This window comes from Canis aureus, chromosome 19, assembly GCF_053574225.1.
Source record: "Canis aureus isolate CA01 chromosome 19, VMU_Caureus_v.1.0, whole genome shotgun sequence".
Taxonomy (NCBI): domain Eukaryota; kingdom Metazoa; phylum Chordata; class Mammalia; order Carnivora; family Canidae; genus Canis; species Canis aureus.
This window is the reverse complement of record NC_135629.1, coordinates 37,332,027-37,355,573: the sequence shown is the minus strand read 5'-3', so window position 1 is coordinate 37,355,573 and position 23,547 is coordinate 37,332,027. Positions and strand designations below refer to the sequence as shown.

The 23,547-nt window shown below is 47.0% G+C and overlaps 1 protein-coding gene across 21 annotated transcripts in view; it reads left to right on the top strand.

Moving 5' to 3' along the window:
• CACNA1D (calcium voltage-gated channel subunit alpha1 D) overlaps positions 1 to 23,547 on the top strand; it is a 306,232-nt gene that overhangs the window by 223,504 nt on the left and 59,181 nt on the right. For all 21 annotated transcript variants that reach the window (XM_077858513.1, XM_077858509.1, XM_077858512.1 and 18 more), the window contains 14 exons: positions 1,688 to 1,802; positions 2,185 to 2,254; positions 3,099 to 3,165; positions 3,915 to 4,062; positions 6,402 to 6,531; positions 9,798 to 9,857; positions 12,513 to 12,619; positions 14,340 to 14,427; positions 15,034 to 15,141; positions 15,229 to 15,281; positions 16,910 to 17,056; positions 18,499 to 18,700; positions 20,742 to 20,900; positions 22,198 to 22,308. In XM_077858513.1, coding sequence (XP_077714639.1) covers positions 1,688 to 1,802; positions 2,185 to 2,254; positions 3,099 to 3,165; positions 3,915 to 4,062; positions 6,402 to 6,531; positions 9,798 to 9,857; positions 12,513 to 12,619; positions 14,340 to 14,427; positions 15,034 to 15,141; positions 15,229 to 15,281; positions 16,910 to 17,056; positions 18,499 to 18,700; positions 20,742 to 20,900; positions 22,198 to 22,308 — 1,565 coding nt within the window. The remainder of the gene's footprint in view (positions 1 to 1,687; positions 1,803 to 2,184; positions 2,255 to 3,098; positions 3,166 to 3,914; positions 4,063 to 6,401; positions 6,532 to 9,797; positions 9,858 to 12,512; positions 12,620 to 14,339; positions 14,428 to 15,033; positions 15,142 to 15,228; positions 15,282 to 16,909; positions 17,057 to 18,498; positions 18,701 to 20,741; positions 20,901 to 22,197; positions 22,309 to 23,547) is intronic.

Sequence of the window (23,547 nt, the reverse complement as noted above, 5' to 3'; positions counted from 1 at the left end):
ATTTATGATAGTCACAGAGAGAGAGAGAGAGGCAGAGACACAGGCAGAGGGAGAAGCAGGCTCCATGCACCGGGAGCCTGACGTGGGATTCGATCCCGGGTCTCCAGGATCGCGCCCTGGGCCGAAGGCAGGCGCCAAACCGCTGCGCCACCCAGGGATCCCGATAGGTGTTTACTCTTGAAAACCATTTTATTTATAAACTTGTAAGATTTTTCTATGGTTTGTTACTCTGGATGTCCTTTCCACTACCCAAAAGAGTTTGGTGTCATTGCAAGACTGAGGATACCATATTTATTCATCGAGCTCATTGGTAGGAATTCTCAATTGTAGTTAGTCTTGCACTAATCTCTGCCTGAGCCACGATTACCCCACATGTATCAGAGGAGTGCTCATGTTACCAAGCCATCACCCAGCCCAGGACAGATTGCTTCCCTGGGCTCATTACAAGCTCTGCTTAAAACATAGTCTAGCATATCAAAGGCATTTTGAAAGTTTTCATAGAATTTGTTCATGGCTCTCTCCTCTTAAAAGGCCTGAATAGCTTAGTCAAACACAACATCCTCTGGAAGTTCTCTCATCGCCAGTCCCTTGATAGGTTACGTTTGTGTTACCCAGCTGAGATTTCAGATTGCATAGGCCCTGTGGGACAGTGGTGTGCCTCTCCCATCTCAGGGTTCGTGAGCTCTCACAGTCATGCATGCCAGTGGCCATGCAGCAGCCAGGGAGAAGCATCGTCAGAGAAGGAGCCATCTTGACTTACTTCCCTCTGATCCTTGTGCTTCTCAAAAGTGTATTCAACTGCTGGTGAATAAAAAAAAAACAGGCATCTTCCAGGAGATTTTAGAACCTTTTTCAGAATTTTTTTTTTCTATCATCCAAGGAAGCCACATATACAACATTATAGGAAGAGCCAAAAACCTGATAGCTTGTTCAGTCACCTCACTTTTTAGGACTTGAAAACATAATATTCAAGCACAGTAGTCAAAGATATAGCTACAGTGGGGCTATTCAAAAGAATAGCTGGGGTACCACCTGGCAATACATCAGTATTTGTGCAGCAAATGAATGAATGAGCAAGTATCTGCAGACTCTGAAGACCATTTCAGATGAAAAAGAACTCAGACTGCCTTGTGCAATCATCATCTTGAATAATGTGTAGTCTTTAAAAGGGTCTATTTTGGAAACCACACCCTGGGGGTGTGTGTGTGTGTGTGTGTGTGTGTGTGTGTTATGCATACATGTGTGTTTTAAAAGGAAGAAAAGATACACAAAGCAAAATATAAAATGCATAAAAACACAATGTTCATGTTATAGATTGTTTCATGCAGTGTGTATTATAGCCATAGGTACCTCGGGCTACAGAGACATATGTTTGTGTAAGCACACACATATGCACACACATGAAAGGAAATGTTGAAGTTTGTAGATTTTCATGGGTTTTAGTAAATCTGAATTTTGCTTCTTTCCAGACTGTCTTCTACAACTTTCTAGGGGTTTTTGTTTTTGTGTGTGTGTTTTTGTTTTTTAAGCAGGCGTTGGTCTTCTCATCTTATCAAATGTATACAGCACTAGGGGACAGTCACCTGTTACCAGCCTTCCAGAGCACAGAGGAGGGTGACATTGCCATTGTGGATCACAAGTAGTTGTGTTTAGAAATTGTGTTGTTCCCTTAAAATGTTCAAACTAGATATCCTACTGAATGTCTTCTTGGCCATCGCTGTAGACAATCTCGCTGATGCTGAAAGTTTGAATACTGCCCAGAAAGAGGAAGCTGAAGAGAAGGAGAGGAAAAAGATTGCCAGGTAACCCTGTTTGCATCCATGGATGGAATTTTGGTCAGAACCCAGGCCCTGGGCTCTCCTTCCCTCAAAGCCGAGAGTAGGAGTCACATGGTCTCATGTTTATAGAACCTCTGTGGTTAATTTTGGTGTCATAAAATAAATGATGCCTTCAATGCTGATGAGCTCTTGCATGAAAATTTTAATGAGATGATCTATGTAATGAAGCCAGTACACCATGGTGAACGGGAAGCTCTGAGTGTGAGTTGTGCTATGTTCTTACTGTTACAGTTGTTTCCAATTAAATTCTGTCCTTCATCAGGCCACTGTTGATTCAGGATCTGGATTAGCATTTTTATGCATAGAAATATGGCTATTTGGTTTCTCGTGTTCTTTTTCCCTGTAGAAAAGAGAGCCTGGAGAATAAAAAGAACAACAAACCAGAAGTCAACCAGATAGCCAACAGTGACAATAAGGTATATATCCTGAAATAATTCTCTCCTTTTTGTTTATAAATGAATCTGTTGATACTGTCATTAGATACCATTTACACCACGAGAAGTATTCTGTGTGATACTTGGTGTGAGAGTGTGGCACACCATTGTAGACGCTGGCTTCTCAGGGGGATTCTGGATGAATTTAAGTGGCTAGCTGGTTACTAATCAGTGTTTCGCCAAATAACCAGTATGACATGTATCTGACTGGGGGACCACTTATTTTTTCTTTATTGAAATTGTGTCATGAGACCTGACGTGTTAGTATCTTCTCAGTGGGGTTTCAAGTAGAGGATTGTTAATAGATGTCTGCCTCCAGAAGGAATCTTGGAATTGGAGGTCTGGGTGCACAGGACTATGCTGTCAAACTTCATCCCACTCAGGAAAGCTCTGGATTTTTCATTTGTCTGTTCCTTAAGTCAGTAAATACTTAGAGTGGTTACTGTGTGGCAGATACTGAGGATCAGCAATGAACAAGACCGATGAGGTCCTGTGTGCATGGAGCTCCCATTCCAGCAGGGAGACAGGAATCTGCTGTGCAGTTACCATACAGCATGTGGGACACTGTTGGGTAGAGAGAGGCATGGCTGGTGCTGGCTAGCCATGGCTGGGAAGGAGTTAGACCCACTTTCTCCTCATCTGCCCCCAGAGCTATGTCTTAAGCAGAACCATCACTGGGGACACCTGTCCATAGGCATGCATGCACTTATGTGCAACAGAGCTTCTCTCCCTGTACTGAATGGCAGGGCTGAGTCTATACTTTGGTCCTCTGCAGTGCACTGAAGTCAGAGTCTCCCCTCCTCTCAAGACCTCTCTGTCATCCTAGGTTACAATTGATGACTACCGAGAAGAGGATGAAGACAAGGACCCCTACCCACCTTGTGATGTGCCAGGTACGGTGACAGGTGTCACTGAGGCCAGTGACAGGCTTTCAGTTCATGTGTGATATAGTGTGATCAGAGGCTCAATCTGTGGCTGGCCAGCCCAGCTGGGGTGATGGTGGATGGGGAGGCTGCTGAGGCCACGGGGCCAGTCCCCTTGTGGAGCAGTTAGCCTTTCTTTTTTTCTCTTGGTCCCCCGGGTAACTTACATAATCCAAAATCCAGGTTGTGGGGAGAGAAAGTGTGAGTGGATCAAGGCAAGCCCCACTTGTCCTGAGAAATCTTTGTAGGAGGCAACCAGACATTCCTACTGTTATTACTGCTCACCTGACCCTTTCACATTTGCTGGTGCCTTTATTGGCTGATGTAGCAGAGACTGTGGGGGAGGGGGTCAGGGGGTAGGAATGGTTGTGTGTGGCTTGAAGTCTCACGCACAGTTTTTCAGGGTGAAGCTGAGCAAGGCTACTGGGGAAACAGCTGGGTACTGGGAGTTATAGCAGTGAGAATCCCACTGGCAGTACCCTCTACCTGTGCTTAGATCTGGAACTGCTGGGAACCTTCTTTCCAGTACTGCACACACTCACAGACAGGCACGCTTCTCAGCCCTTCACAGGAACTCAGTCCATATTAAGAAGGGTTTTCATTAATGTAAGCTAATAGATGTGAAAGTTTGCTCTCTATATGAAATTGCGAACAATAATTCAAACCCAAATGCAATCGTGTTATTTTGTGCCTATAAAAAAAAAGTGTCTCATTTACAGTAGGGGAAGAGGAAGAGGAGGAGGAAGAGGATGAACCTGAGGTTCCTGCTGGCCCCCGTCCTCGCAGAATCTCAGAGTTGAACATGAAGGAGAAAATCGCCCCCATCCCCGAAGGAAGTGCATTCTTCATTCTGAGCAAGACCAACCCGTAAATACTCAGTTTCTGATTTCATTGCTGCTGTGTCTCACCTGTCACCCTCCAGATTGCTCGAGGGGATGCTGCAGATGGGGTAAAGGAGGGTGGTTCACAGCCCTTCTCTGTGCCTTTGCGTTGGAGTCCCTGAGTCCTTTCTGACCCCTCTCTTGCCCCAGCCTGCCTTTTTCCTCTGTCAGTCTCTTCCTGGCTGTCCCATTCCTGTATGGAGGTGCTGTTAGGATTATGACTGGCTCCGAGGAGAGGTGCCATCCCAGACTCTCCTCCCCCTTAGCCCCTGTACTAGTCAGAGCCCATGGCTCAGGTGTCCACGGTTGTCACCTGTATTTTCCATCCAGAGGACCCTTTCTTCATGAGCGGGCCCTTTTGTTGAGTTGCTCTGAGGATGATAATTTTGTGACCAAGTTCCGCATAGCATCTTCATTTTGAGATCCAGTTTAGTTGGTCACCTGTTCCCTACTGGGTTTTATGGCGATGAAGTGATATTGTTCACTGATATTTTATAGGTGGTAGCTATTCAATTCAGCCCTATGATGCTTAAAATAGCATTTCTCATGTTAAATTGATACGGTACTCACCAGGAGCATGGTACTTACAAGTACTGCAAGAGGATGACATTTATTTACTAGCTGGTTTCTAGGTTTTAAATCATCTGAGACAGATGGCATACCAGGGGGAATGAATAGCTCCTGGAAAGGTTTCTAGAATTATAGAAGCATTTCTTGACTGCCAGAGAAGGACGCTGTGGAATTCACAGTCCCCAGGGAGACATAGGTGGGAAGCAAGGCTGCAGTCCTTAGTAACTTGAGGATTTGATAGTAGTTTTTATAGCTTATCACTGTTGAGAGTTTGAGTATCTCTTTATTTTAAAATTTTAAAAAAAGATTTTATTTACTTATTGGAGAGCATGAGCCAGAGGGAGGGCAGAAGGAGAAAGACTCCCCACTGAGTCTCCCTAGCCTGACTCTGGGCTCAGTCCCAGGACCCTGAGGTCAAAATCTGAGCCCAAAAGCACATGCTTAACTGAGTCACCCAGGCACCCCTGGGTGTCTCTTTAAAAAAAGATACTGAGCTGATGTTACTGATGCCTACAGCTCACTGGGTCCACATATTTTGAAGGAATGGATTGACGTCCCCCCAAAGCTGTGAACACTCCTGCACTCACTGCTTTGGATCGTTCCCCCAGACTCACCTGCTAACAGCTTGCAAGCCCTCCCAGGGCACATCCCAGCATGAAGCAGCCCCAAAAGGGAGATTTCTCATAAACTTGACTCTAGTTTTGAAAGTGAAAAAGGAAAATATTTTCAAGGGAAAATATGAATGTACTCTGTAGGCTAAAAATTAAATCTTTCAATTCTAAAATCAAACGTTGAGGTTAAGGGTAGTCTGGCATAATTAGCCCTTGGGATCTCAGGGGCAACAGGACTCTGAAGACTCTGTCACATGGTTCATAAGATCCCTATACAATTCTTGCATGATGCAACTTTCACTCCACTTTCTTAGGTGTGCTTGTGGGTTGACTCCAAAGTTTAAAAACAAAAACAAAAAGCACTTATGACGGAATCTCCATATAACAGGAGATTTTACCAGCCCGTCTACTACATTTTCATACAGCCAGGCTGCAGTGTAAAAAAAGGGGTTAGTCTCCTTTTTAAGTTTTAATTCTTAATTGAAGTCTAGTTGACATACAATAGCCTATTGGTTTCAGGCACACAGCATAGTGATTTGACAAGTCTGTACATTGTGCAGTGCTCACAACGATAACATTATTACAATATTATTGATGATATTCCCTATGCTGTACTTTTCATCCCCGTGACTTGTTTATTTTATAACTGGAAGTTTGTACCCCTGGATCCCCTTCACGCATTGCTCTCATTCTTGTGAGCTGTTGCAATGAGCTCTGAGCTCAGATTCCTTCCTAAGGCAGGGAAAGGAAGCCACTTGGCTTCATGTCCTAATGGGAAACTGTTATCGTCCTGCTGGATTGGAAATCTCCCTCAATCCTTACTAGCTGCATCACCTTAACACATTTCAAATGCTTAAGCCTCAGTTTCTCCACTTGGAGCAGGACAATAATACCCACTTTTAAGGACTTGATGAATGATGTCTATGGAGCCCCCACACAGAGCTGTGGCACTGTGGGCCTTTGGGGTCTGCCTTCTGGGACTTTGCAGGGGCTCATAGTCAAGTGGCTCTGGTTGGCCAGGTGCGAGCACGGGTAGCACAGCAGACAGCTGTCCTCTGCCTGACGTGTCACCACGAGTAGCCCCAGCATGCAGAAGGCCCTGGCCCTGCCCAGGGCTGTGTCCATGCAGCGGCTTTCCCCACAGGATCCGCGTGGGCTGCCACAAGCTCATCAACCACCACATCTTCACCAACCTCATCCTCGTCTTCATCATGCTGAGTAGTGCCGCCCTTGCCGCCGAGGACCCCATCCGCAGCCACTCCTTCCGGAACACTGTAAGCCACAGAGCAGGGACAGGTGGGCGGGTCTTCCGCTGGGACGAGCACCGGTCACTCAGGCAGGGCTAAAGGGTAGAGGAGGCTTCTCATGCACCTGGAGGCATCTGGTATTTCGGGATGTGAGTGCCAGGCGGGGGGATTTGTCTCATCCCGACAAACCTGTTTTGAATCCCATCCACTACACTTCATTTTAAATACCCTGCAGTAACTTAAAGTGCCTTCAGGGCCCCTCTTCTCCTCCTCTTCGTTCCTTGCTGCCAACGCCCTGCCCTCTTTTAGCCTCCCTGATCAAATTCACATCCACCCCTATTTTAAGGTTTCTGCCCACTTGGTAGCATCCAGCAGGAGAGAAATTAGGAGTGGAATCAGGTATGTCACGTGCCCAGAAGCTCTCATTTAGGGACATAGGCTGAAATTCACAGAGCAACTTGGTTTCATTATTGGGGGAAACACAAGTGGCAGGGGGGCCATGGTGTGTGGAACTGAGTGGTGCAGTGGAGAGGTAGAACTATGTTTTGGTGGGGCCAGGGAGGGGTTTTACAAAGAAAACAAGTCGACAGTTAAGGTTTCTGTTATCAGTTTTATACTTTAGGGAGAGCACGCTTCCACTGCATCTGTGCTATACAGAAACTAGTTTCTCAAATAGTTCTTGCCTCTAAGCAGCCCCATCCTAACAGTTCAGCTCATTCAGCACTGAGAACAAAGACCAACCCAAAGGTGACATCACCACTTCAGAAGACCGGCAGTCTGTTGATTGCTCTGGCCTTGATACTATAGTACAATTTCAGGTGATGATCAAGGAAACCCAGAGGAGGGAGGCCTGCAAGTGTGCATGCGCGGCCATTTAGCATTGCTGCCTGGTTAGTACCTCTCTGGGTACCTCAGATTTTGAGAGATGGGAGAATTCAGACAAATCACCAGATCAGTGTCCCAGGATTTGGGTTGAGACCATCAAGCCTTGTGCTGTGTCTTTTCATTTCCAGTGCTTTTGGTTTGAAGCTTGGCAGACCTGATCTATCAGACTGATAAAACATGGGCGCTCTGCTATGCAGATGTTAAAGAACTTCCTTCCTAAGGCACATATTGGTGTTGATGTAAAGACAAAGGCCACGGACGTGTCTTAATCTGCACTCACAGATCAGGGCTTGCGTTAGAGGTTCTGAGACCGTCTCTATCTAAATGTTCAAACGGAGTGAAGACCTCGGTGTCATTGAGCTCCATCACAGAAAGGAAGCACAAGAGGAAGAAGCTGTTTGGAAAAAAAAAATACCATTATTGACAGACTAGGTCAGGAGCTAGTCTAGAACACAGATTGACAAGGAGTTAATTGACATGGGGCCTCATGTTCTTATTTTTTATTTTGATTACTTCCCCATGAGTTTATTTCCCGGCTGCTCTTTCCAACAACGTTATTGTTCTTTTTAAACAGGTGTGTGTGTGTGTGTGTGTGTACGTGTATTGCTTGTCAAATACTACAGTGTTGTGGTGAGAATGCTTAACATGAGATCTACTCTCTTGATAAATTAAGTGTACGAGCCAGCATTCTTAATGGTAGACACTGTTGTACAGCAGATCTCCAAAACTTACTCATCTTGCATGTCTGATACTTTATACCTGTTGAACATCTTCCCATTTCTCTCTTCCCTGGCCCCTAGCAACATCCACTCTACCTTCTGTCTAAGGGTTTGACTACTTTAGATACCCCCTGTAAGTGGACTCAAGCAGTGGTTTTGTTGTTGTTGTTGTTTTTACCTTAGCTGAGTTATTAGTAAACAAGGAGTAAATGAACAAAGAATAACTTGAATCTGAGAGCTTTGACCTTCAGCACCAAGTTGGGTTGTTGGTATGTGGGCAGTGATGTCTGCCTTGACTACATGGGTGCTTTTCAACATGAACGGTCCTTCTGTGACCTAGTATGTTACAAAAGGTTTCCATCAAGATCTATAAATCTCAAAACAGAAATGGTTTGGACAATGACTACTCTCTGGAGAACTTCAGCTGAGGACAGTTGGCCTTTGTAGCAGGAGCCCTCCCTGACTGTGGTGGAGCAGTAAAGGGCTCCCCTGGGCTGGATCCCATCCTTGAGGGCCTCTCAACTAGCATTTTGCAGACCTCATTCCTTGCCCAGCCATGCTGTGACCAGCTGTGTGGCTTGAGCAGCTGCCCCCTGACCCTTTCCCAGCATCCTCATCTGTTACCTGAAGGGAGTTGGTCTGAGAGGTCTCCACAGTCTCTTTAGCTCTGATCTCTTCAGTTCTTTCAAAGCCATAGAGCATAACTGTGAAAAAGAACAGCAGCCAAGAAGGCCTCTGTAAGTGGCAGTCTTGGCTGCCATCTTTGTGGTTGAGGGTCCCCTGTGAGCATCCTTAGTTGAGCAGTCAGATTCTTGCCACCCCCCCCCCAAACCCCCTGCACCACTCACCTGCCCACCCAGTAGCTCTGAGAAGATGCAGAAACCCAGGAAGAGTTCTCTGAGCAGGACTCAGTGGGGGAGTAGATGGCATTTTCAGGAATACTGATAAAATAGCCTGGACTAATAATTCAAAGGCCAGGTCAGTCTGTTCTTTGAGTGTGCCCAGCTAAGTAAAAACCAAACAAGATCCCAGTGCTGGGGGAGAGCAGTGTTAGATATGGAGCAGATGCCAAGAGTTTTACTTTACAAGTTACTTTATAAGTAAAAATACAAGTTCACTTGCAAAGTAAGACTCTTCCCTGAGGACTTCTCCAGCCCTGCACCCCAGTGAAGAAAGGGCATTTACTCCCTGATGACACGGGCTGGAATTGGAAGGGGCATGTGGAAGCGTTTGGCCCCACTGGATGCCATTTACACCTTTATTTACATTTCTCCACCTATCCGAAGCTAAGCTAGATGACAACCTATTTCATTGAGCCAAAAACTGTTAAAAATCCAAAATGGATATAAGCCTCCAGTCTGTCTGTTGTCACCAGTTTGTCAATGCGGTGCTCCGATGAGCAAAGGTTATTAATAAAGCGCTTGTAGAAATGAACCTCTGTCCATCCGTGACAGGAGACAGGGAAGAGAGCCCACATGAGTGGTTGAAGGAGGTAAGTCCCCAGATGCTCTTTGTTGGTCGCAAAGAGGAGCTGCAAGCGGCCAGGTGGGCGCACCTGCCCCCAGAGTGGCGGGCCTATCCCTGGAGAACGGGTGTCTGACTGCATGCAGGGGTCCTGCCTGGGGGCGTGCAGCTGTCAGAGTTTGTCCGGATGCCTGTTTCTTATGTCCAACATGTTGTACCTTGCAGATACTGGGTTACTTTGACTATGCTTTCACAGCCATCTTTACTGTTGAAATCCTGTTAAAGGTAATGGCTTTTTCATTGATCCTCATATACTCTAAAGCAGCTGTAGCAATAATAGTTGCAATTCTTTGTTTACCTTCCAGATGCTAGGTTATGCAGATTATGTCTTCACTGGTACTTTTGCATTTGAGATCGTTTTGAAGGTAACAGGTTCCACAGCAGTGTGTCTAAGGGGCCCGCTCCTGTGTGACACACGGCAAAGAAGCGTGAAGTGCTTTTGACTATATTTATTTTTTGCCTTCTGTGATCAAGCTACGCTTTTATTTTTTTTTTAAACCAAAGGATTTTTTTCCTGTAATCATTCAACTTGTTTTTGCTGTTTCTTTTTAACCTTTAAGTGCATGTAGGAGCAACTTTGGCTTCATAATAGTGACTGGAAATATTTTGCTCCTCTTTAAACATATCCTCTGAAATTTGTCATCTGATAACAGATACATCACTTTGTGTGAACCTTCTTCCACCTTTCCTGACCTCAAAGTCAGAGGAAAAGCACTTATCCTATGAAGGGAATGTATCTCTCTTCATTTCTTTGATTGAACTGTTTTCAGTGGCCTGAAATAGTAACACACTATTTTCTTGCAATGGGATTTGCAAGATAACCCGGGTCTATTTGCGTTGAGATATTTTGTATCTGTTTTGATGGATGGGCTTACATTTATGCAAACAAAAAGGGCACCCTTTGGACGGGGCACCCTAAATGTACTGCCCATGCATGAGCTCACAGTTGCCATTACTGCATGTGGTTTGTGGACTAACTGTGAAGGCCACCTGGGGCGAGCTCATTCCCTGTGCACTCAGAGGTCCAAAGACCCGCAGCAGACAGCCGAGAAGCCCCCTGACTCACTAAGTGGCATGGGTCATTGCAGTCCCGGGACAGCGTGACCTTTGACAACGGTCAGAGCAATCATCTGCTAGTGCGAACACAAGCTGGGAAATTTTCACTACAATTTTCTTTTAAACCATTTTGAGTTTTTATGTGTGCATCTCAGGGGGAAAAATGCATTTTATGTTAGACTCCTGTGAAACTTGGGCTCTTTATAAAACCTTTTATAAAATGAAACCTCGATGAACTTTGTTGGGGAATGGGGTACTTCAAGTTACTTTCTTTTATTTTTGTTTAATGATAACATCAGCACAAAACCAACCTCTGTTTAAACTTTTGTTAAAAGTCTAAAAATTCATATTTACTTTCCTGCCTTGAAGCCAGTAACTGTGGCTGACAGTTCTCAGTGAGAACCGTACCAGGTTAGCAATTCTAACAGCGTCACTATGGTGAGGAGCACAGACACACAATACACAGGGGTTAGAGGTCAAGGACACTCACCCTGCCTCTATTTGATTCCCTGAGCTGCCTTTTTTTTTTTTTTTTTTTAAGTTTCCTCAAACTGAATGGGGGACATGCTCCACTTAATCTGTTAGCCTGGTTCATCGAGGTTTTATTTTACTTCCCATATTTTTTAGTTGTTAAATGAAGACAGTTATTTTCGGGTGCAGGGGCAAATGAGATACAGGGTTATTTAAAAGAAATAAAAAAACAATTAATGCTTTTAAATTTCTGGATATTTGCCTCAGTGGCTTACAATCTTCTAACTTATTCTTCGTTTTAAAGATGTGTTAGAGGGTGTGGAAAACAAAACTTAAAGCCAGAAAGATTCAGAGAATGGAGATTTGTCAAGGAGCATCTAGCTTCTGCAGTGGTGGTTTCTGCTAGCCGTGGGAAGGCCCGGGAGGCTATGTGACGATTTAGTTGAACCATATCGAAAAATAAAAATTGCCATTATTATAGGTCAAGAACAGTGGCGTGTTGGCAATTTCATATGGTTCAGCGTAACAGCTTCCCAACTTTAGCTCTCCTATCCTGGACTCACCTGAGCCTTCAACTTTTTTTCTTTTTTTAAATGCACAATGAACTCTATGTACTTTACTGTTTTTACTCTGGAAACTTCCTCAATAAACTTTTGCATTGCCAGTAGGCACCTCTCTGGAGCACCCGTGGTGTGGGTGCCTGGTGCATGTGGCATATGACTCCAGAGCTGGGTGACTGTCTAGGGTAGAGGCCTGTGCAAGCTTCCCGACCACACCTTGCACATGATCGAGTCACTGGACTTGGAGGTGCCATTTAAGCTGGGTCTCGCTGAGCGCCATTAGCAACAGACAAGGGCCCACCTGGTAAAGCGACGCAAGTCTCTCTGAACAGAGCCTGTGAGCACTGGAGCTCCAGTGCTTTTGCCAGCCCCACTGGGAAGACATGCTGGGGTGACAAAGGCTTTCCTGGGGCCTCAGGGGCCAGAGCTGGCATGTTGCGGGGCACCCAAGTTATCTGTGCAGCTATGTCATCCTGATGAGCAGGGCCATGTGGAAACCCTTCTGGGACAGGCTCTTTGGACCTGCCCATGCTGGATTCCTACGTGCAGTTTGTCCTCGCTGGAATGGAGTCTAGACTGGTCTCTTCTTTTGAAATATATCTGAAATAACCTTCCCTTTTCCATCTTTGAACAAATATTTGGTTGCTCAGCCCTGTTGGTTTACATTTCTGGCTTCCTAATGCATGCTTGTTAATAAAGTCATACTTTTCTCAAGGTCTTGTAAAGAGCCCAGGTTTTGTTTCTTCTGAGAGGAAAAAAAAAATCCATAAATCACTCATGCTTCTGTTTCTAGATGGCGACTTTTGGAGCTTTCCTCCACAAAGGGGCTTTCTGCAGAAACTACTTCAATCTGCTGGATATGCTGGTTGTTGGGGTGTCACTGGTATCATTTGGGATTCAGTAAGTATTCTGGGGTGAGTGTGGGAGTGTGAGCAGAAGACTGTTGGGTAGGGTGGTTTATGTGAGGAATTTTAATGTAAGTCATAAAGGCCTGGCATTATTTTAACAATTACATGAAGTTACCTGGGAAAGCTTGATTTGTACGCTGGAAAGCATTGGGACAGTTCATGCTTTCTCCTGCTTTTCTCCATGCCCCCGCCAGGTTGGAATTCTTATTCTGTGTGATATTTGCTTTCAACAGAGAAGTCTTGATGAGAGAGAAGGAAGTCAGATTCTAGCTTGGGTCCCTCGAGGACCTTAGTTCTCATACGAGGTAGAAGAGGGCCTCTGGGGGCCCTTTCAGCTTGGATATTGAAGGCTTCTTCCTCAATCTCCAGGATATGTCAGCTGCCATGACCCCTTCCTCTTGGCTTCTACAATTTTCAGCTAGGAGGGGCAGATGCTATAAGTTAGGGCCCTAGGGCCTTTCCATGGCCTTTACAGATGCCCCAGCAGCACACTGCCTGCCTATTCGACCCAGGGGTCTGGGGCAGAGGCTCCAGTGGGAACATCCCACAGTGGCCATGCTTCCCTGCTGATTTTTTAAAAAGATTTTATTTATTTATTCATGAGAGACACACAGAAAGGCAGAGACATAGGCAGAGGGAGAAGCAGGCTCCCCAGGGGGAGCTCAATGTGGGACTCAAGCCCAGGACCCCAGGATGCTCAACCACTGAGTCTCCCAGATGCCCCTTTTCTGCTGATTAGAGGTACCTATGCTCAGGTGATGGCCATCAGTACCCCATATGAGAACAGGTGCTCACCTATGACCTCTGAGCCTAAGTTCAATGGAGAGGCTGCATCCCCCTCAGGAAATTAAAGACCCGTACCTGAGACAGTCCTCACCTCCTACCACTGCCCAGGGGGAGGGAGCCAGGAGTTACAGCTGGAGGGGACATTCTCACAGCATCTTTGTAGCTTCCAGAAATTCCCAGCTGCACCTACCTTCTCCCTGCAGCCCTTGTCACTGCCTTCCAAGCATGTGTTCCAGCCACCTGCAGGGCCCCATCAGCTGCGTTCTCCCACTTGGGGCCTTTCTAGTGCAACTCCCTCTGCCTGGAGCCCCTTCCCCCTTTTCTAGCTAACCTGCCCCTCTCCCTGGGACTCACCTGGCTACCACCTCCCAGGCTCCCCTAGGATGTGCTCTCCTGGCAGCGCATCCTGCATCCTCTCCATTGTCCGCTCCACCACACAGGCGGTGATGGGGTCTCTGCCACCCAACATTTAAGTAGGAGGCTGGAGAAGCCCAGCACAGAGCAGGTCTCCCTACTTAGAAAGCAAAACCCACCAAACAAGACCACAGCCTAAAAGCCAAGGACTGCCTAGCATTTACATAGAGTGAAAACAACAAAGCAAATTCCTAAATCATGACACACAAGTAAGGGCTGGAATGGAGTCTAGACTGGTTTCTTCTTTTGAAATATATCTGAAATAAGCTGCCCCTTTTCCATCTGTGAATGCCTATGGGCCTGGCCCAGGATGGGCTGTGGAGTGTGTACAGGACAGAGAAAGACCCATGTGTGAGAGTGTGTGTGTATGTGTGTGTATGTGTGTGTCACAGTGGGAGGTGAGCTCAGCTCCACGTGGGCAGTCGTCCTACAGTGAAGACCACCACAAATAATTTCAAAGTATTTTATCCGACTGTAATACACCCTGCCTTCATTCTTTGCTCTTTCCTTAGATCCAGTGCCATCTCCGTTGTGAAGATTCTGAGGGTCTTAAGGGTCCTGCGGCCACTCAGGGCAATAAACAGAGCAAAAGGACTTAAGGTTTGGGCGTCTGCCCTCTGGGCCAAGCTACTTTGGTTGGGGCCAGAGGTGGGCTGAGGCTTGATAGGTTTTACAAGGTTATACGTTTGGAAATCGCATTTCTAACCAGTGACACTGCCTCTGGCAAGTGCTGAAAGCATTTTACGAATGATTATCTTTGTTAATTTATTTTTATTAATGTGATTACTGTATATTTTTAAAATTATTAATATTTTCTCGGGTTTATTTTGGTCTTTAAATCTATTTTCATGCAGGTTGTGTAAAAGGTCAGAGGTTTTGCATTTTCCGGAGTCCATCTATGGGGGGGGGGGGGCAGGGGTCCCTGTGGACCTGTGTGCCAGGCAGTGCTGTGCCCTGTAGTGTTTCTTTGGACTAAACCATTTTGGAGGAAACCAGGGAAGGGACTGGTCTACAGGGGTGCTTCTCCCTGGTGGCCACAATGCACCAGGGTCTCCCCACAGATAACTACCTGAAAAACCAGTACAAGGGAACGCAAAGTTGGAAAATCATATAAAAATGCACATAAACATAGAAAACCTTGGCTAGTATTAGCTCACCCCGAGACTCAAACAACAGAGGCAGATAACGCTCCTCCTCTCTCCCCAGCATGTGGTCCAGTGTGTCTTCGTGGCCATCCGGACCATTGGCAACATCATGATCGTCACCACCCTTCTCCAGTTCATGTTTGCCTGCATCGGAGTACAGTTGTTCAAGGTACGGGGAATGTGCCTTCTGGCATGAAGCCCAGCTGATCACTTTGCAGGAAGCCTGCATTTGACTGCCCATCTGTTTTATATGTAGGGAAAGTTCTATCGCTGTACAGATGAAGCCAAAAGTAACCCCGAAGAGTGCAGGTGAGTGACCTGAATGTGAGAGTGGGGAATGAATGAGGAAGAATAGAAAATTTCAAGGATCTGACTGTGCTCACATTGCACAAGTTTTCATCATGGACTGCAAGAGGCTTGTGTGCTCAGCTCGTGGCTGGAGAGATTGGGGGGGGGGTTCATTTGAGATGACATTCGCATATCATGAAATTAATCATTTTAAACTGTGCAATTTGGTGACATTTAGTACAATCAAACTGTGATACAAGCATGGCCTCGATCTAGTTCCAAACCTTCATCACCCCCAAAAGAATGGAGAGATGGCTTTTGGTGTTTGCCATAGATTCTCTAAATGGGGAGAAGGAGTGCCCTAAAACCTAAAATAACAATTATGAAATGCCCCAGAGAGCCCCTCCTTCCAGCTGCTTGGAGAATTTTTTCCCAAACCAGAACTCAAAGCTCAACTCTCTGGCATTCCAGAGCTGGCTAGCCCCTTCCGACAGGTTCTCCAGACTACCTTTCTCCCCATACTCCCAACACCCACATTTGGGCATATTTTTCTTCACAAGAATGGACAGAAGAGAGACAAGGTGGGAAACACCTGTGTCTCTTATCCCAAGATGTCCAGAAGAATGTGAAGCAAGGCATGGAACCACTGCCCAGAGTTGTAAGACCATATAGTCCGTGTTTCCCTATTCCTTGGGTATGGCACCACTGAGGTCTGGCTGCTGGCATTGCTCACAATTGTTTGGGGTTTCTTTTCAACAGACGGTGCAAGTCAGAGTGTGCCAGCTGCACGGTGACTGGTTGTGCACCACCAGGGCCACCCTCCATGTAGGCTGTGGGGCGGGGGTGCCTCCTGCCATGGAGCAGCATGGGAACAGACAGAAGACCCCTTCTCTTCTCTCCCTAAGCCCCTTCCCTCCCCCCTCTGTGGCATAAAGGCAGTGGCCCCTTTCCTGAACTGAAATTCAATGACAAATATTGTGTACCAGAAATTATAGAATTATCTTAACAAGGAAAACTGGGAGTATTGTTAGTACAAAGAGAAGGAATTTGATGACAACCAAAACGTAGATAAGAGGATACCCAGGTGGGGGTGGGGGGCATGTACCTGGGTGGCTCAGTGGTTGAGCATCTGCCTTTGGCTCAGGTCATGATCCCAGGGTCCTGGATCGAGTCCCATGTTGGGTTTCCTGCATGGAGCCTGCTTCTCCCTCTGCCTGTGTCTCTGCCTCTCTCTCTCTCTCTCTCTCTGTCTCTCATGAATAAATAAATAAAATCTAAAAAAAAAAAAAAAAAAAAAGGATACTTGGGCTTGTTTGTTCCCCAGAGCTTATGGAATTCTCCAGGCCAGAGCTTCTGATCCTTCCATATATGCTTTGAGCCCATTTATATGTTAGAGCTTTTATTATTCTGTAGGTTTCATTTGTTATCAGGCATGTGCTGAATGTCTGCTTAGTGGCTCTGGAGGATACTTAACCTTAGTAGGTACTCGATGATTATTGGAATCTTAGAGTAGATTAAATGCAGGGCAACAGGATGACAAACATGCTGGCGGGCAGACTGAGCATGATGGTGCCTGTATGTGGGCTTGGGGCCGCTGGGACTGATTTCATGTCAAGCCAGGATAAACCCACACTTCTTTTCCTCTCTAGGGGGCTTTTCATCCTCTACAAGGATGGGGATGTTGATAACCCTGTGGTCCGGGAGAGAATCTGGCAAAACAGCGATTTTAACTTTGACAACGTCCTTTCTGCTATGATGGCGCTGTTCACGGTCTCCACGTTCGAGGGCTGGCCTGCGTAAGTATGGAGAATGCCTATTCCTAGTGCTCCTGTGTGCCGGACACAGATGGCTGCCGACACGTCACGTCTTTCACTGGCCCACTCGCTCGCTCACACATGAAGCGTGCTGTTGGTACAGCTCCGTGCGATGTGCTGGGTTAGCAGTGGGAGAAACGCTTGGCTCAACATGTTCCTCCCTTCGGGGACCAAACCTAGTCAGAGTATCACATAGTCCAATCAGACAGGAGGGCCTACTGTGTCGGAGATGCACAGAATAGGGTTCTGAAGAATGGCTGAGATTTTGATGAGTAAAGCTAAAACACACACACACACACACACACACACACACACACACACACAAAGAAGAAAGAAGGGAAAATACAAAAGGAAAGTCTCTTGCACCTTTGGTGCTCTGTGCTCTGATGCCCACCCCAGCTCCTGCCCCTGCCACTGGAGCATACATCCCTCAAGAGGCCCCAGTGTCAAGTTGCCATGCCCAGAGGAACTGCAGAAGGTGGATGAGTCGGTTCTCTCGGGTTGGCGGAACTCTGGATGCATGGGAGAGTCGGAGTTATTTAAAGGAGATCCTGTGGAGTAATAGGACAGTTGGGTGGGGTTTGTTCATTAGGGAATTGGGCTGGGGAGCAAAGAGGCAGGAGTAAAGCCCCTTCACTTTGGGGAGGCACTGGCTATGGCTGCAGTCTTGGGTTTTCAACAGCGTGCTTTAGTAAACCAGGGTGGCAGCTGAGGGGAAATGAGTAGACTTGGGACTTAGTGCTCAGAGGAGCTGGGCTCATCTCCTGGCTCTGCCCCCAACGAATGGGATTTTGGTCGCTTAGATCCCTCTCTAAGCTCCCAAATGATGGGGATGACTGTAATGTCTGCCTTTCCAGATGGATGTGTAAGTGTCCATCTGGACAGTGCGCCATGGGATGGGTTCCTTGGCAGCTGAATCTGCATCAGTGGGGGGATAAATTTACCCTGGGGGTGTTACAGTAACTCTCCCCCTCCTGTTGAGAGTTCTGCTTAGCCTATATTTAATCTCTGCATATATTTCACTTTGGGGAACCTCTCTTAGTTCTTTGGAAATCCTGGGTTGCTTGCTTATTATCTTCATTGGCATGTATACAGGTTTCAGTTCCACCAGTGTCTTACATGTGATATCCTTCCTCTCTGCTGTCAGTAGAAGGGGGCATTGTTGAATATCCATGAAATCTCTTATTTCTTAGCCCTCAAAATGTCAATCACCAAATGTATCTCAGGTGTTCCCTCCTCTGGGTATTGGGCCAACTGGGCCTTAATGCTGAGGAGACATCTGAGTGTGAGTGTGTGTGTGTGTGTGTGTGTGTGTCCAGGGGCTGTGGGTGGGCTCTCCGGGAGGGGTCTGACAGGAGAGGTGCACAGTTGGGCTACTTGGGCTGAGCAGGTGGTAGGGCTCACCTGGTTCTTCTGTTCACCAGGTTACTGTATAAAGCCATCGACTCAAATGGAGAGAATGTCGGCCCCGTCTACAATTACCGCGTGGAGATCTCCATCTTCTTCATCATCTACATCATCATCGTGGCTTTCTTCATGATGAACATCTTTGTGGGCTTCGTCATCGTCACATTTCAGGAGCAGGGAGAGAAAGAGTATAAGAACTGTGAGCTGGACAAAAATCAGGTTAAAGTCACACACTGTTTGGGCTTCTGTCCCTTGAGCAAGAGAGGAGTAGTGGCTTGTCTTTTGCCAGTTTCCTCCAAGCACAGAGAAGGGCATGCACCCGCTGGCTGTCCCTCGGGCTCAGGCCTTGTTTGCAGCACCCTCTCAGCCAGTTTGAGTTATTGCTGGGAAGAGTGAGCTTTCCAGACACAGAGGAGACCTTGTAATTCTGAAATCCACCCCACTCTGTGGATGAGAAGTCAAAGAATACTTAGGCCACCTTCTGTGGCTGTGACCCACTAGTGATGGCTCAGAATCTTGGTGGGGGATGTGGCCAGGGGCTGGGAAGTACCCACTGCTCCTCCCACAGTCCTTAGTGGGGGGATCGTGTCTGATCTCCTCAACCTCAGTGCTATTGACATTTTAGGCTAGGTAATTCTTTGTTGAGCTTTGTGTACTTTGTAGGATATTGGGTGGAATCCCTGGCCCTTTACCCACTCAATTCTATTAGCAATGCACTGCCCTGAATCTTGACAACCAAAAGAGTCCTCCAGACAGTGCCAAATGTCTCCTGCTTGGGAACCATTGATTTAGGAGGAAGTGTCCTATCCCACTGCAGGGAGAGTCACTCACTTTAAACCTAGGTCTAAGATTATACTGGTGTCACTCTCATTAGTTACTGTCTTGTTCGAACCAATCTAATAGCAGCGGGGGGGCCCTCTGCTCTGATTGCATGATGATGTGAGGGAGTCAGGAGAATTCCTCCTCTCTGGGCTTGCTCCCTTCTTTCTAGATTGAGGGCTCCCAGGAGTCCCTGCTAGAGGTCCCTTCCAGATGTGAGAGGGAGAGTATGCTCTGGAAGTTCCCCCGGGCCCTGGTTCGATAGCACCCCTGTTTGATGATGTAAGGAGTAGGGATCATCTGCCAACCTGGGCTTCCTGAAGGGAAGTGGCTGTAATGAGGCAGTCTGTCTTGGGCTGCAGCTGTGCCCCCTGGGGAAGTGAGGACAAAACCAGCTGGGTTTGTAGAAAGATGTTGCTTTGAGCTGTCAGAGCATCCCTTCAGATCCTGTCAGTGACGGTCAGTGGGACGCCTGACACAGCTCTTCTTCATCCCCTGTTATCTCCACCTCCCAGCCCACGGAAGAATAGCAGGGCAAAGCCAGGCTGGCCAGGTAGCAGAACCAGAGCTACCATTGTGTCACCTCTTGAGGTCCAGAACAGATTTGAATTAGGGGTCACTGGAGTCAGTGTGTGAGGTTACAGCAGGGCCAGATCCTAGACAGAGGGAACCTGTCTGAAGTCAGAAGCCAAGGTCAAAGCAAGAGAATGGGAGTAGGTCTGGATCTAGGAACAAGTGGCACCTTAAGCTGAGCCAAAGGGGTTGGAGGCTCCCTCTGGGCTGCAAAGGGTGGACCAGTCTCAGCCCCAGAATGAGTGGGAAGGACAGTTCTCTGGCCATCATTACTACCATGTCCTGGGGATTCTGAGATGAACATGACAAGCTCCTGAGTTTCAGAAGGTCCCAGGTAAACACACAGCTACTTCACTAGCAGACTCACGTGGTTAGTATGGTCTGACTGAGCTGTCTCGTGTGGCTCCAGTCTCAGGGAGTGAGCTCAGCCCCTGGGGTTCTGGAGGATTTCTGTGCCTCTTGTTACCTGGCTTCCTTTCCTCGAGGTGGCATGGGCAGAAGGGCAGGCATAATGCATGGGCATAGAGGAAGGGCAGGGACAAGGCCTGCATCAGGCCTCACTCCTCTACTGCCCACAGGACCTCAGGCAAGCCACTGCCCAGGCTAGACCTCTGCTTTAATGAGGAAAATGGAAGCAAACTGAGTGCTCCATTCACCCACACCCCAGGTTGCTTTGAGGAGCTGATGAGGTGGCGGAGCTGGTATGGCCAGTGATGTGACGTGGTGTGGTGCCGGTGGGGGGTCGCTGTCGTGGCTTCCGCTGGTTCACAGCCCTTCACAGTGGATGTGCGTTCAGAGCAGATGAGACCTGTGTCGTCCTCCCATGGATATGCTCAGGACTCCTCCTTGCTCTTTTCTGCCGTTGCAGCGTCAGTGTGTTGAATACGCCTTGAAAGCACGTCCCTTGCGGAGATACATCCCCAAAAACCCCTACCAGTACAAGTTCTGGTACGTGGTGAACTCCTCGCCTTTCGAATACATGATGTTTGTCCTCATCATGCTCAACACACTCTGCTTGGCCATGCAGGTAAAAATGGAGACAGCCGTGGGGATCACGTCTGGGCCTTCTGCACAGCCCCCTGCCCCAAATTCTGAGGGCGGAATGCCGCCCCCTCACAAGAGAATGGGTTTGATTTTCTGATGAGTCTGGGCTGTAGTTTGGCCAGAGTCCCAATCTGGCTAACAGTTCTCACGGTAGGCGTTTAAGATGGTTCTTTTATTTAAGAGACTGTATGGTGTGACCATAAGTAACATTCTCATGGAGCCTCAACCTGGGATCTGACTCGATAAACACTTACTGTAGGCCTCCTGAGGCCAGGGAGCATTTAAGAACTAAAGTCTTGTCTGTCTGGAGTGGGGTAGACAGGTATTGCAATCCTGCCTTTACTCCTGACCCGCTGGCCAATCTTGGTAGGGTAACTTAAATCCCCTGAGCCTTGCTTTCTTCTTTGGCAAAATGGGAACTCAGTCATACCTATGTCAGAGATAAGATTTTCATGTCAGGCACTCGGCCTGTCAGAGCAAACACCCAATGTTGAAAAACAAAACATAAGTCACACTCCTGTCTTCACAGAGCACTTAGAATGGTGGTGGGGAATCTTCCGGTTTATGGAGTAGAGTTTGGCCCCCCTTTTGGGGGCAAGACATGTAACTCCCTTCAGTTGGCCAAGTTGGTATTAACAGTGAACATTTCCAGCAGTTACACTGTCAAGTAGATATTACTGTAGGACAGAAGCAAAGGCCAAGGTTTAGATCCATTCTCTGCACTGATTTTAAGAAGTTAAGCAAAACAACCCAACTCCCAGTGCTGTCTGGAAAATGGGTCTAAAAGCCACCAGGGATACGTTCTCTGGCATGTTTTTTTTAATTTAAGAATTCTTGATGAATGGAAAGGGCCACATGTTGATGTAGAGAAAAAGTGTGAGGTCAAGATAATACTACCTTTTCTTGAATGTGGACCTGGATGGCATCAAATTTATCCCCAACCAAATCCTGCCTTTAGTCATAGACATTTTGGGTGGGTTCTGCCTTGGACCTGGGTCAAGGCCCTGAATATAAACCCTGCGGGGAGGAAGGGTGGGTTCCCTTCATCCTGAGCAGAGGAAATAGATGTCTTTCCCCTTCATCTTCCAATCATCCTCATTCTGTCAAGGTCCCCCTGTGCTTTGTGGTGAGTTAACCATGTGCCGTTGGAACCACTGGAGGTTGCCTCCATGTCCAAGCAGAGGGTGGATGCCTGCAGGGAGCAGGGGACTGGGGAGCCTCCTTTAGTGAGGCTGGCTGGACCAGGCCTCTGAGAACTGTGCCTCTGTCTTCGTCCGCAGCACTACGAGCAGTCCAAGATGTTCAATGACGCCATGGACATTCTGAACATGGTCTTCACTGGGGTGTTCACTGTCGAGATGGTTTTGAAAGTCATCGCATTTAAACCTAAGGTGAGTCTCTGAACCCACTTCTCTAAGGCTGTTGCTGAATCACCCCCAGAGAAGCACACGCTTCCTGTTCATCTTGTGTTACTGAGTTATGCTGAATTGTTCTGGCCAATAACTGGGTTATCACCTGAGAACGTTAATATCTGATTAGGGCATCTGTGTATATAAGGGAAAACAAAACTACAAAATCTCATAAAAATAATTCTGAGAAAAAGAAGGGGGGACAGAGTTGGGAACTTGTAGAATGGAGACTTTTGAACCGGGTTTTCTGTCTCTAGAATAGCACATCGTGCTGTCTCAGAGAAACCTGCTTCATTGCTCGAGCATTAGACAAACTGTTCTAACAGAACCCATCAGACAGAATTCAGCCTTGATTTTACTCTTAGGTTTCCAGGAGAAAGACTTTGGGTTTATTTGGTCTTGGTCTACAGCTTTTTCACCTTTTTATGGAAAGTTCTACCAATTGGAGATCTCTTACCATTTATTTGACTTAGAAAAATGTCACTGACTTTAAGACAAAACAAGACCTGAGATTTTTAAACACTGTTGGACTAGTCAGCGTATCGGGTTGCCTTTGGGGAGGGAGTGGCCCCGGTCCCAGTTCCCACAGTTGTCGATGTCTGTGGTCCAAGAGGCTTGACAGAGCAATGTCAAAGAGCATACACAATCTTGGATCCAAATCCGTGCTCCCCACTTGCTAACGAGAGTGATCTCCTTAAAGGCTCTGTGCTTCACTTTCCTCACCCGTAAAATGAGGACAGTTTATGGCCTGTTTCCCAAGGTGGTTGTGAGGGGTAAAGGCCTGTTTCACAAGGTGGTTGTGAGGGGTAAAGAATCACTATCTGTGCCATGCTTAGAAAAGTGCCTGGCATGTAGTAACATGCTGCGGACACATCAGTACTGTTATGTGACCACCACCACCATCATCGTCAAGTCACGGTGCCTCCTCATTCTAAAACTGTAGACAGAGGAGCAAATCCTGACTGAGCTGTGGGACATTTGACCCTCAGCTTTTTGCTAGCAAAGCCCCCCAACCATCAGTATGAGGCAGTGACAGGATCTGGGGACCCCGTTGTTGGTTCATCTGTGCGTAAGGCATCTGACAACACTGGTTTTACTGAGACTTGGATTATGATATGATGGTTTCGCATACTCCATATTTACATGGAATTCTAATCCAAAACTGTTCCTTTCTTTAATTTGAATTAATCTTTATGCAATCTTTATCAGATCTTTGTGGAC